The sequence below is a fragment of the Poecilia reticulata genome, chromosome 9 (genome assembly GCF_904066995.2).
Source record: "Poecilia reticulata chromosome 9, P_reticulata-male-v2, whole genome shotgun sequence".
In the NCBI taxonomy this organism is placed as follows: Eukaryota; Metazoa; Chordata; class Actinopteri; order Cyprinodontiformes; family Poeciliidae; genus Poecilia; species Poecilia reticulata.
In genome coordinates, this window is record NC_088838.1 from 22,262,320 (window position 1) to 22,276,247 (window position 13,928).

The 13,928-nt window shown below is 40.6% G+C and overlaps 1 protein-coding gene across 6 annotated transcripts in view; it reads left to right on the top strand.

Annotated features, from left to right (window-relative positions):
* aopep (aminopeptidase O (putative)) overlaps positions 1 to 13,928 on the top strand; it is a 106,529-nt gene that overhangs the window by 77,800 nt on the left and 14,801 nt on the right. For 3 of the 6 annotated variants that reach the window (XM_017306880.2, XM_017306881.2, XM_008418345.3), the window contains exon 15: positions 13,499 to 13,615. In XM_017306880.2, the coding sequence (XP_017162369.2) occupies positions 13,499 to 13,615 (117 nt within the window). Of the gene's footprint in view, positions 1 to 5,171; positions 5,233 to 13,498; positions 13,648 to 13,928 lie in introns of all 6 variants that reach the window. The other 3 variants (XR_014088945.1, XM_017306883.2, XR_001776945.2) reach the window with 3 other exon arrangements.

A 13,928-nucleotide genomic window follows, 5' to 3' on the forward strand; every position in this document is an offset into this window, starting at 1 on the left:
TCTCCCATCGTTTCTACGTGTGGCTCGATGTGACTGTGCATGGCTGCACAACTGCGTGCGTCTGTCAGCCTGTGCAGCAGATATCTAGTCCACCCTGAATACCTCTGTCAGCTCAGAATGCTTAAACCAGGCCAATCTGGAGTTCACGTAAAAGACGACACACACGGGAGTCAAACAGCTCACACACGGGCGGAAAAGCCGTGGAGCTGCAGGGGAATCCGGTCTCCTCCTGAACACAACCTTTCTCTGACGGTTCTGCTAGTCTTACCCTGCTGTCTCCTCTCCTTGCCGTCACTCCCACTTTGGATCCGACTCTGTCATCCCATCTTGTTTTCTGTTTTTTTTTTTCCCTCTAAGGCTCTCAATCTCTGTATCTCAGTGTATCTTTCAACAACAGTAGATGCTATCACTTTGTGCTGGAGGTCATTGCCAGTGCATGTTTGTGTTTTTACCCCCATTATCATCGTCTAATTTAACGTGGCTTGAATAGACAAATCCTTGCTGCCTGTGTGTGTGTGTGTGTGTGTGTGTGTGTGTGTGTGTGTGTGTGTGTGTGTGTGTGTGTGTGTGTGTGTGTGTGTGTGTGTGTGTGTGTGTGTGTGTGTGTGTGTGTGTGTGTGTGCGTGCGTGTGTGTGTGTCTGTGTGCGTGTACGTGTTCACTCGTCGATGTTTCTTGCATGCTTTTTGTATTCAGTGTGCACGCTGACATTTGTAAGACGATCTGCTGCAAAATGCCACGGATCCGACAAAAGTTTTCTGAGCCTTTATTTTGTACGTGCCTCTGTGCAAGCCCTTTAAAGCCTGGTAATTATTAGGATCAAATGTCTTTTGCTTGTTACGCGAATGTCTACAACTCCTTAAAAGTAACTAGAATGAGGCTGAGTCAGTTCTTTTTTTAATTTTTTTTTTATCATTTCTTTCATTTGATACTTTCTCTAAGAGAGAAAATTTAAGCACAACCCCTGGCTGCTCTCACCTATCCAGAATCCTGACAGAGCAAATGACATTGGGAAATGGAGCCTGGCCTATTTTCAGCCAACGCCACTTTTCATTCTTCTTGTTAAAGACCTAATGTCTGCAGGGAGTGAGCAGTATGAAATCAAATTAAAAGTAAGTCTGAAATTGATATTTATGTTAAGAATGTGGATTCTCTTAAATTCTTTAATTCCACTTCATTATTTAAACATCTTAATTAAATAGGGAATTTGCCCTGTTATGAAGAAGGAAAGAGCTAAGCCAAAAAGCAAATCTTTTTGATTTATCAATCCCATCTACTTTCTGTCCCTCCACTATGGTCATCAGATGCATAAAGATGTAAAGAGCTGAAAAAGCTTCCTCCGTGAGGCGGCTAGACTCAAGACTTAAAGAGCTCGATCATCCAGAGAGAGATCAGGGAAGAGCCTCGCTCCTGTGAGCTGAAAGGATTAAGCCGTGGTGGTTTGGGCACCAACATGCATCAGGTTTTTCAGACACATCCAATAACATTAGGCCCTGGGGAAGACCCAGAACTTGCTTAAGAAATTAAAAATGATTTTTTTGGTCTAGAAATGTTTTGGGATCTCCTAGCATTAGCCAGAAAGTGTCGTTGAGGACGTCTGGGTTTTCCTCCTGGACCCTGAATTTTCCCTGTTGACTCTAAGAGATTTTTGTTTTTTTAAGATCGTGCAGTATTGCTGGACAAAGCTATAAAAACTTTGTTTGACAAGACGGCAAATTAATGACGGATGATGATGACTCCTTATTTAAATTCCCCTACAGTACCCTACAAAGATCCACAAACCAGATAAGGTCTTGACCTGGGAGTGAATTCTCAACCAGAACAGCATATCCCACTTTTAAAAAAAAGCCTAGAGTTAATCTATTCTGATACTTCTGGTGTGGATTTAACAGTGGAACTGTTGTAAGCCTCAAAATGTGGACCCTGGTGAGGTTTGATGCAAACCAAAAGGTGAAAGTGATGCATGATTTACGAACATGTATGAACAGAAAATGCTTAAAAGTGTACGCTGTGAAACCAAAGCCGAGTTCTTCTTCAGTCTACTGACTGACAGTGAGCAGCAATAAGTGAGGAAGGGCTGTGCATCTTTGGTCTGTAAAGGAAAGAAAACACTCTAGTCATCCTCATTTGAAGGATTGTATGATTTATCATTTTAGTAATTGTAGACCAGTGCATTTGTGAAACCCTGGTGTACCTTAGACAGGAAAATGGCCCATGTTTAAATACTGTATGAATAATTTATGATTTACCAGACAACAGACTAAACGCACACAATTTTTTTTTTCTATAAAGGTAATAATAAACATTTTCATTGGTCCCTGAAGTCAAGATTATAATACAAATATAAATTTTGTTGAAACCATATTGCGGGTGTGTAAAGAATTAACTTTGTGGAGCATACGGAGAAACACGAGTCTTGTTTTGTATATTTTAAGAACATAACTAATTTTAATTTCCAGTTTTTGCTGAGGTCCTGCTCCACTTGTGTGCTACCAAGTATTTTCTTCAGTGCAACATCTCACTCTAGCTTACAAAAATCTACGACTCCACAATGTGTTGCTATAATAGTTGTTAATAGCTGAAATATTGTTTTACGTAACAATATTTCAGCTCTCATACACAATTGGATTTTTTACTTATCTACTGATCTGTTTGTTTCTCTGACATCGTCTTTGTGCAGCCATACAAAACGAGCCTGTTCTCCACCATCCTGTCTGCTCACCTCGGCTTTTGTTTAAACTGACGTCCAGCTGTTTGGATGTGTCACAGGATTACAAATGCTACAGATTTTTCTCTCTCGCTCACAAACAGAAGTCTCTTTGTTCCAGTTTAGTTTCAAAGGCCCGTCTCTTTCAAAGGCTTATGGGCGGTGGCGGCGCAGGAGGGTAAAAAGGCCACCACAGAAACCTGGATGCAGTCCTCTGTGGTGGATCCTTATGGTTATAATAAATAATAGCAATAACAATGCTGTGCATATAAAAAAAAAATTACCCAAGTACTACAAATGGAAAGTTAAAAGATGTCGTATAAATGAAACTCAATTTACCCTTTAGGTGAAAACGGTGGGAAGAGCGTCCTTTTTTATATTAGCAGAAGCTCCAATAGTGACTTCAACTAACCTATTAGGGAACTTGGTGAAAAAGCTAGAAAGATTAATTTGAGGCCCGTGCCCTTTTCGTTTGAGAAATTGTGTGTTCCTCCACTGGGGAAGGCACACACCGGATCGTGGGAGGAGGAGGAGGAGGAGAAACGTTAAGAAGCAGGCATCCACTGGAGACGCTCAGATTTGCAGCGTGCGTCAAAGCACAAAGTGCCATAGATTAATTAAACTTCCTCTGTTTCAGGGACGCGTGTGTGTGGAGTGGCTATGAGTCAGAACGGTGATGAGTAGGAGAGAAAACACGTTAATTGCCCCCGGATCAGTTCCAAAATGCAGGAAGACAGAATTTTACACAGCAAACACCCCACCTTCTTCGGGTGCAAAAACCTAAAAATCAATTAAAATCCCCCTTACGTCACTAGTGTGGTGCTTACTCTAAAGCTGTGCGGTGATTTATTTTTGCACCTGTGTTTTACTTGCTATGTCTCAACCTTGTGCCATTTTAGCTCATAATACCATAACACCAACACAACTCCAGCTACATGTTCGACATTGTCCTGCTGGAAGGTAAACCTCCATCCCTTTATTGAGTCTTTTGCTATCTTTCAGAGGTTTCGTTCTAGGATTGTGTTGGGTTTTTTTAGCACCGTCTATCTTTTGACCAGTTTTGATCAGTTTCCGTGTCCCTGCTGAAGAAAACCTTCCACACAGAGTAGGACAGCCAGCACCATCTTTCCATCATGTGGTGATGAATCCCACAACAGTGTTGTTTGTTCCTATATCTTAGCATCGGATTTACAGTTTCTTTTTTCTAAACTTGCAGCTAAACATTGTTCAGGTGACCACCAGACGGACACAGGCTAGTTAGTCAGATATTAGGTATTTGGGAAGGAAAGCACACGCTAAAGTGTAAAATCTATCCAGCTCACAGAACAGTTCTTGTTTCCCCAGAGGCCTCTAATGATTAGCAGAGTATCATTCATGCCCTGCATATTTGTTCCCATCATTTTCAAAACTGGAGATCAGTCCTGACAGCCGGCTTATTGTCAGCCTGTGTTTGTTTGGAGAAAAACATTGAGACAATTGATCCCAAAAGCGATGATTACAAGGTCAAAACGTCTGAAGCTTGTTGTCTTTTCTCCCTTTGTTTCTCAGTTTTGGTACTTCTGTTTTGTGCGTTTTGATTAGGCTCCAGACTGATTGCAGCGGTTAAGATTCATAAACATACAATCTTTTGCTTTATTCTGCTATCTGCGGCTGCTGCGGTTGTTGATTGGAGCTGTCGTCGAACCGAACGAGGGCCATTAATGATCAAATTAAAGATAGACAGTCGGAGCCAACGGTCATTGTCGAGGTCATTTGCGCTGCAGCAGCAGTACGTGTGACATCATTTAATAAAAATGATGGAACAACATGCAGCTCTGTTGCACAAGTTGAAAGGGCAACATGTGACTCATGGGTAACCTTTCAGTATCTCCTGTAGGCCTGTTTGCATTCTGACCATTACGCAAAATTGGTTTACAAATCCTATATGAGCAATGTGTTTTATGTCCCTTCAGACTGTGTGGATTACAAAGATTGCTGTATCATTGTGGTTTGAGGAGGGCTTTCTCCTCTATAGTCACTTACAGTATCATGGTTATAGTGGTCCTCACATTACAGTCTGAATAAAAATCTCTCATGGATGTTTCTAAAAATGACCCTATGACATACAATGCTTCTTATCATAATCCTTGAATTTTTTCTCTTACAAACACAAACTTCAATATGTTTTACTGGGATTTTTAGACCAACAAACAAAAGTAGTACTAGTAGTAGACTACTATTACATCAGTAGTAGTAGTCATTTTGGAGTAGAAGAAAATAATATCTGTTTTTTTTTTTCTTTAACAAATGACATATTCTAATATGCAAAATAGTTCAAGTTCAAATTTGATGGAAAGAATCAGTGCAAATCAATTCTCAAAACATCACTTTGATCTATATTTAGGAACAGGCTTTGACTGATCATAACTTCCTGTTGTCCTCGGGTCAAAATGACCGAGATTTGTATGTGTTTTTCCTATACACAGAAAATGAGGACAACAGGAGGGTTAAGAAAGCTTCCCCACAGCGTCGTGCTGAGTAGACATGGTGAGTTCAAGGCGATATTCAGCGGCGACATTTCTGATCTGTGCGGTGTGTTCCTTGGCCTTCAGAGTAAAGGGCACACCACAGTATAGATTTTGTTTTTTAAAACCTTCTAAGATATTTTATTCTTATCCATTGATTTTACAAATATGGATTCCATTGTATTGGTCTACCATTTAAAATCCCACTATAAAACACTAAAGTTTGTGATTGTTATATAAAAAGGCTCGAGTAAACTTTGCCAGACACTGTCTGGCAAAGGTGATAATTTTGTACGGATAATTTTGTTGCAAGTTTTCAGTTTTCAGTTTTTTTAGCACCTGGGTGAGCCAATTTAAAGTGGACATTTATAAAGGCGTCACATCTGTTTACATACGTGTCCCTCCTGAGGACCTAATACTGCCTCCACAGTTCCACCTGACAAGTGATCTGGGCCCCATGTGCAGAATTAAGGCAGACAAATATATTTAAAAAGGGCAACAGAGGAGCGTTTAATTGGCCGAGCCAAGCAAAGGGTTTGCCCCATTGAAAAGGTGCAATGAAAAGATCTGGAACAGAGACAGACAGCAGACGGCGTTGGAGACAGAGGCAACAGAAGAAAGAAAAGAAAGGATCCGAGTGAAAGAAAGAATGAAACCTTAGTACCTGAGGGGCGGGCCGAGTCCTTTGGCTGGCGATGCCAGAATGTGTTTTTACGAGCCTGCGGTCAGAAAGAAATAAAAGGCAGCCGAGTGACTGAATGGCACCACACACAGACGCACACATGCACGAACGATTCAGCGGCCGCTCAGACATTACAGTTTGCTTTTATAATGTCACAGTCGGTCAGTGTCTCCAACCCCCCATATTGTGCGTGACTCAACGAGAAAGACCTCCCACCCCCTGTAGGTACAGAGGTAGGGGTACGTATTGCCGAAACATCTGTCTTCCTTTAAAGCCAAGTCATTTCTAGTCCAATTTTATTCACTGTATAATGTCACAAGTCACAAATTTAACTCAAGGGTCTTTATGGATTTTACGGCCTCCTTTATCCTCTGCAGGGAAAAAAAATAGCAATTATTTCACATTGAATTGGTTTTCTGGTTGACTTTTAGTAGGGATTTCCTGTCTTTGTTTCTAGCCGTCAATTCTTTTGATCCCATCCTTTGTATTAGTCCTAAACTATCAAAATAAATGTTATATCTTCAGGTATAAAATAGTATATGCTATGATAGTTTTTCCTATAGCCAATGAAAAGTGAGATGATAAGCAGGTAAACAACAGCAGGAAAAACAAGTGATCAACTGTTTCTCAGTTTTGACACGAAAGTAACACCAGATGTTCGTAACAACTCAAGTAAATACACACATACAAATTAGTTAATAATTTATCTGTAATAAAGCAGACTCTCTCAAGTAACTACTGAACTTTATGTATTACTTAGTAGAAAATCCTTTGTTGGTAACGACCACTTTAAGATAAAACTGAAGACTGGGAACATCTTCCATGCACTCTAATCTTCACTTCTGTCCATAAAGTTTGCAGTTAGTTGATTGACTGGTGCGTAATAGCAGCTTTATCTTCTTTCTTTGAAACTAAGACTTTTCTTGGTACTACATTTGGATTATTGTCGAGCTGAAGGATCCTCCATGGTTTCATTTGCATATTCCTATCAAGACTCTTATGGTACATTTTTTATTCATCTTTCTTTCAGTAAAATGAAATGTGTTAATACCTTAAACTAAAAACCAATCCCACACAATGTTTTCACCTCCAAACCACACTTGTTAGAATGGTATTTACGCATTATATAGTACCGTTTCTCCTCCAAACGTGCTGTGTGCAATTGTACCCAAAGGGTTCAGTTTGGGATTTAATTTGTTTGTCCTTATGTTCAGCAGCAAATCTTAAATGAACTTCAGTGTACTTTTTCCTCAGCTGTGGAATCTTGCGTAGGGAGTGTGCATAGAGGCCATTGTGGTTGAGTGCCTTAGTTGAATTAATTGTTTGCATGGAAATCCTGTATCTGTCATTTCCAGGTCAAGAACGGGTTCTTCGTCAGCTCATCAGAATGTTCTCTTGAATTCTCTGTCAGAAATTGTTTGAGGAACACTTGTTCATGACTGGTTCATGGAGAAGTTATGCTTTTTGTTCTTTTGGATTATGTCAATTTACCGGGTAGTTTTGACGTTTAGAAACATGTCTTTAACCTCTGCCATGAGTGCAACAATACGAATCCAGATGTTGATAACTTAAAAGATTTTAAACCTTTTTTAGGGACTAATTCATTTTACAATAATTTCCACTGGAGCTCACTGGAGCGGTTCGCAGCCGAGTGTGAAGCGGCCGGGATGAGGCTCAGTGCCTCTAAATCCAAGGCCATGGTCTAGAGCCGGAAAAGGGTAGAGTGTCTTCTCCAGGTCGGGGGGAGGGGGGGTCGTCCTGCCTCAAGTGGAGGAGTTTAAGTATCTGGGGATCTTGTTCACGAATGAGGGAAGAAGGGAGCGGGAGATCGACAGGCGGATTGGCGCAGCGTCTGCGGTGAAGCTGGCGCTGTACCGGTCCGTCGTGGTGAAGAGATAGTCAAAAAGCGAAGCTCTCGATTTACCGGTCGATCTACCTTCCCACCCTTATCTATGGTCATGAGCTTTGGTTCATGACCGAAAGAACGAGATCACGGGTACAAGCGGCCGAAATGGGTGGCTGGGCTCTCCCTTAGAGATGGGGTGAGAAGCTCGGTCATCTGGGAGGGACTCAGAGTAGAGCCGCTGCTCCTCCACGTCGAGAGGAGCCAGTTGAGGTGGCTCGGGCATCTGGTCAGGATGCCTCCTGGACGCCTCCCTGGTGAGGTGTTCCGGGCACGTCCCACCGGGAGGAGGCCTCGGGGAAGACCCAGGACACGCTGGAGGGACTATGTCTCTCGGCTGGCCTGGGAACGCCTTGGAATTCCCCCGGAGGAGCTGGAAGAAGTGGCTGGGGAGAGGGAAGTCTGGGCCTCCCTTCTGAAGCTGCTGCCCCTGTGACCCGACGATGGATGGATGGATGGATTTCCACTGACAAAGGGACAGAAATCCTTTCTATTCCCACTGTCAATTGACTCCATTACCTGTTACTTAAGTTATTTAATAAAACTAACATATGCATTTTTTTTCTTTGTATATTTGGATTAGTTTGTTGCTGACGTCTGGTGTGAATTTAATGTCAAGAGCCTCATTATAAATATATTTTAAGCAAAATCAATTGGGTGTTTCATTACTCATTGTCTGTTTTGTATTTAGTTTGTTAAAGCAAAAACATAAGATGATGACAGTGAAGATTAATTTTGCAGGGTTGAGCATGTCTATCATATGTCTGGCTGCAGCAATAACAGACATTTGAATCGACTTTTTCAGGTGTTCTGACCTCATTTAGCAAAGGGGATGTAAGTGACAGATTGATATTTTGAGTCTGATTATTTTAAAATCAGAGCCTCCTGATGGAGGACAAGGTTCTGCCCCCCTCAAACAGAAAAAAAGTGGCACTAAGTGTCATTACCACAGAAATACCGAAGAAGTGATGGATTGCTGGGGAGAAAGTACATCTTAGCACGTTCAACATTTTTCCAAAGGAGCAGGTGCAAAGGGGTCAGAAGCAACTCTCCTTCTGTCGTCTTCTCATTCTGATTTTTTACCGATAGAAATACCATAAATAGAGGTGCTTTGTATGAAAAGGCAGGTTAGCTCAGGTTTCCAATCATTGTCTATTACACTAAAAAGGCCTCAACTGGGGATGGGTTTGTCCTTATTAATACATTGCACCGACTATTGTTCCTTAGGTGCAGACTATGCCAGAAAAGTTCCCTATGAGGTAATGAACAAACAAGACTGTTTTATTGTATTCATAGCTTAAAGTGGACATCATTTCCTGTCTTTACTATTGCTGTGTGGCATTGAGCTGTCAGTCAACTAACCAGTCTGTATTTATACCTACATCCACACACATGGGTGTTTGTGTGTGTCATTGTTCTGTAGAGGTTTAGAGGTCAGTGTGTGTGAGGGGACATTTCAGCAGCATATTTCCCAGAGGTCCTAACAAAGCTCAATTCAATGTACAGATGGCAAAACAGACCTCTGTCAGCAGATTGTGAACACTGGCATGTTGATTGTGTTATAATGGAAGATGATGCCGTCTGGAAAAGTTTGGAATTAGATTTGGGTGTTTTCCAGGTCTGGATAAGTATAGGGGGGGGGGAAGTAGACTTTGAGAAACATTTAAATTTCCAAGTCTCAGCTGTAGGATTTTCTATCTGTCTTGACTATCAGCTCTTGCACTTCAAAACGGCCTGAAAATGTAGAACTCTGGAAATTCTGGGAAAAGTGTGTTTATTGCATAGATTCTGGTCCTAATATTCCCTGCCAGCAAAAAAAAAAACAAAAAAAAAAACAACTCTCTATATGGCTTTGACTAAGCAAACAGGTGAAAGTCTTACAGTGGAAATATACTGCAAGGATTAACATGTTTACATTCAGACAACCTTTAACCCGTAGCTTTAACCGTAGCTGTCTCTGTGAGTTTTCTTAGTTTTTTTTTTTTTTTACAGCATGAATCATGTGATCAGGAAGAAATTACTCTTCTCTTTAGTGTGAGGCATTTTGTAGAGAAATCTTGTCTCTACAAAAAATATTGTCGAGAGCTGAAAAACCAATTCATCTCCTTTTAAAAATTATATCTTGCTCAGTTTCAGAAATATGTTTGCTATATAATTCTTGTTTTGGTGTAAAATTATAAAAAAGCAAAATTATTTTTTTCCTTGCTTTATATTTTGCAATAAAGAAAAGCATCAAGTCTTTACTGACGGAAAAACATAAAATTGCAGTAAATTCTAGTGAAATTTGGCAGAGATGTATAATAAGAACAAAATATAAAGTATAAGTTTAGCTCATAGTTGTTGTGGAGGGAATGTACAAGCAAAAGTGGCTCTGGAGCCACGTGTAGCAGATCCCTGGTTTAGGACTGAGGCTAAATGAATTTGCTAATCCATCATGGTTGAGACAGGAGAATGACGGATCTCAAGTTCTGAATATCTGCTTAACAGAAAGTAAATTAAACATTTGTGCCACATTAGTGCTGGTTTATGCTGCAAAACCTTTTTTTGTGCTACTTGCATTATAAAGACATGAATAAAAGTTTTTCAGACATTTCAAAAGTCTGGTAACATTTATTTATTCATGTGGTATTTATTTTTTACCACTGACTGAAAAAAAACAGATTTATCTCCTTTTTTTCTATTTGTGAAAATAAACTATTGTGAGCTGTGATATGTATTTTTTTATTTTATAGAGACATTTTTAAGAATTAATATGGAGGGTGCTGTAAGTTTCTAGACGGTATAAAAGCTATTGGTTGAGAAGAGTTTATTTAGTTTTTAAGAAAAGGATAAAAAAATCATCAGTGGATTTGTTTCTCTGCCAGCTTGTGTCGTATGACACAAACAGAAGCTTAATCACTGTGAAAACATTTCAGAATTTTTCTTGTTCACTCTCCTAAGTTTTTGTCTTTTTTTACAGTTGCAAAATAAAAAACCAGAAATTTTAAGGAGCACACAGAAAGAAATTCCAGGTGTAGGAAAAAGTAGCAGAGAACGTTGTGTGAATAAGCAATCTGCTTTCAGGCACGTGTTTTATTTTCCTGAAAGGGTTCTTTAAGGAAACAGTTCAGGCCATCTTGAGGCAGAAGCGTGGGAAATAAATTACTAATTTTGGACTTTGCGGGGTGGAAAAGCAGCTCCTGATATTTCCTGGAAATTTTAGCTAATTGTAAGATTGAAGTAACAGAAAATACAGTCCTTCTTTGCCAGTAACGGCAAATCCCGTGTCCCTGTTTGCAGGATAGTGTTTGCGGGCGCCACTGTTAACTGCTGCTGAAGTCATGAACGGGTTACGTTTGATAAGGCAGACGGTTCCATCCCTGTCTGCCATGAAGTGCACGCTGTGTGTGACGGGATAATAACAATGTGAACTAGTTTCAAATGTATCATCATCGACCAGGAATTTGTTTCTGGAGACACTGGTGCAGACGTATTGATTACCTCCATAGCAACATAAATACATACAGGCAAAACAGGACCTCACAGTCACGGCGTGCAGAGAGGTTGTGTGAGCGCTCCTGTGAGAGCGGTGTTTTATTGCTGCCAACTGCTCATTTTCAAAGAGTATGGGTGGGGGGTGGGGGGTTGAGAGAGATCATGGGTGGGCCCCAATGAGACTCATTGAAGATGGAGACGTCACTTCAGAAAACACTCAGCCTTCACAAAATGGAGGGAGGAGAGACGGAAAGAGGGGAGTCAATAGAGGGTGAAGGGAATCCGGGATATCATATGTTAACCATTGTAAATATGTGTGTGTGTGCGTGTGTGTGTGTGTGTGTTGCAGCAGTGCAAGTACAGTTTAATTTGACTGTTTGCCAGCTCAAGTCTAAATGTGATTCCCTCGGCTCCAGGAGGTGCAGTCCCTTGCGGAAATATTCATACCTCTTCAAATTCTTCCGATTTTGTACCGTCACAACCACAAACTTCACTGTAATGTGTCCATATTTTATGTGTTAGTTCAACACAAAGTAGAGCATGATTGTGAAACTGAAGTGTAAAAATAGATGGTTTTCAAGCTTTACCACTAAAATCAGCATAAATCCATTTGTTCTGCGAAGGCTTCAGAGGTCTGTTGGGGAACGTTGGAGAGCAACAGTGAGGATGAAGTTGCCCGTTGCTTTAAATCAGGGTTATCTTTTAAAGCAAAGCATCAAGCTTCAAGCTCTTCACCCTGTTTGATCTAGAATCTTAAAAAAGAAAGAAAACTGACACCATTAATCGTAAGTAGCTGCCATGATTGTTGACGGAAAAACTACTGGCTGTGCACTTGAAAAACCTGGCCTTTATTGAAAAGTTGGGAGATGAAAGTCACTGTTGAGAGAACAAAACAAATAAGCAAAGAAACATGAGATGTCTTTTTTTTTAATTTTCCACAAGCAATGCAAATCTGGTTGGAGTTAATGGAAAGATGGGTGTAGCTAGATACAGGGCAACCCTGGAAGAAAACCTGGTGGAGGCTGGGATGGAGGTTTACCTTCCAGCACAACACAACCCTAAACATGCTGCCACATCTACAACGGTCCATATTAAAGCACATTCATTTTACAAAGGTTATTTTTACAAAGTATTTACTCTTCTGATGTTTATTTGTAAAAAAAATTTAAAGGCATGTTTTACTTTCCTCCGTTTCACATGAAATACCAGTAGAATACATTCAAGGTTCCTGTTGTAACGTGACTTAAGGTCGTCGTTTAAGACATTTCATGCATGATTCATTCTCTCCAACTTAAGGTAGGATGTGTTGTTTCTCTCTCGCACTCTGCTTCCCCTCAGTCACACACAAACTTCATACTCATTTTCACATTGGTCTCTGAAGGGCCTCCAGCCATTAACTGTGTCCCAGGCTGGGAGCGGGGGGGAGAAAGTGTTGGGTGTACCCAGCAGGGAAGGCAGGCAAGGCTGGGCACAGCTGTCCCCAGAGGAGGAAGCCACTTTCTCATATCTCTGCCTACATGGTTTCCCAGAATACTTGTCTCTGAAGATTTTAGTCATCTGAAAAAGAAAAAGGCAGTTTACTCCAGGACAACAGGATAAAAGGAGGCAAAAGCCAGAAATTCTTGAAAACATTTTTTTTTTTCTTTTTGTTTTAAGACCCAGAAATTATTGCACTATGGGATTCCAGCGCTTAAAAAGCATAATTGTGCTAACAAAAATAGACTTTTATGGCACCGTTTATTCCCAAGCAGGATTCCTACTTTTGGTTCAAAGCTAACACAGACGGCATCCCTGCTTTCCTTCTTCTCACTTCTCTGTCTTGCTCTCCAATCGTAATATTTTCGCTTCGTCTCGTTTTCTCTTGTAATATTTCTTCGTAGCTCAATATCCTTCTACATTATCATATTTATTTATTTAGCATCTCTCATATTGTCTTACCTCTTCCTGCGTTTGAGGAGCTCAATTTTCTTTTTGAGGAGCCAGTTTTCTGCTGATTTTCTTCCATGAAGGCAGTCACAGCACAGAGAAGAAGATTAAGCTTTCAGAAAACAATACAAATGTGCTTGCAAGCAATATCCGGTATTTAAATTATTTTGGAAGCTTGGATCATTTTGCTTGTATGGTGTTTGTTGCAATGAAGATGGTTACACGTGTAATCTTTAATAGTGTTTCAGTGTAAGTTTCATAAGTGAGCCTCTATTGATGTTATAAACCGTTTTGTCTCCTCAGCTGACGACAGAGCAGCTGGTGATGCTTTTGGAGCTTCTGCTGGAAGAGTCGGAGCTGAGTGTGTCATCAATGCGCGCTCTGCACAAAACCTACAATCTGCAGAAACAAGATGCTGAGGTGAGACACAGCGTGCACACAAGCTCAGACAAGTGAGCAAACATAACCAAAGTTGTCTGAACTTGGCTACAGGGATAAAAATTGTGTATAAATTTCTATACACCTTGGAGTTTTCACATTTTCTCATTGGATTAAGGTCTGGACTTTGACTAGGTAGGTCTAACACCTAAATATGCTGTGGTTAAGAACAATATGCTATTGCAGCTCTGCCTGCATGCTTAAGGATGATGCCCTGCTGGGAGGTGATAGAGAAGAGAAGCATTCCCACAGCATGATGCTACCACTGCCGTGCTTCATGATCACGATTTTTAGT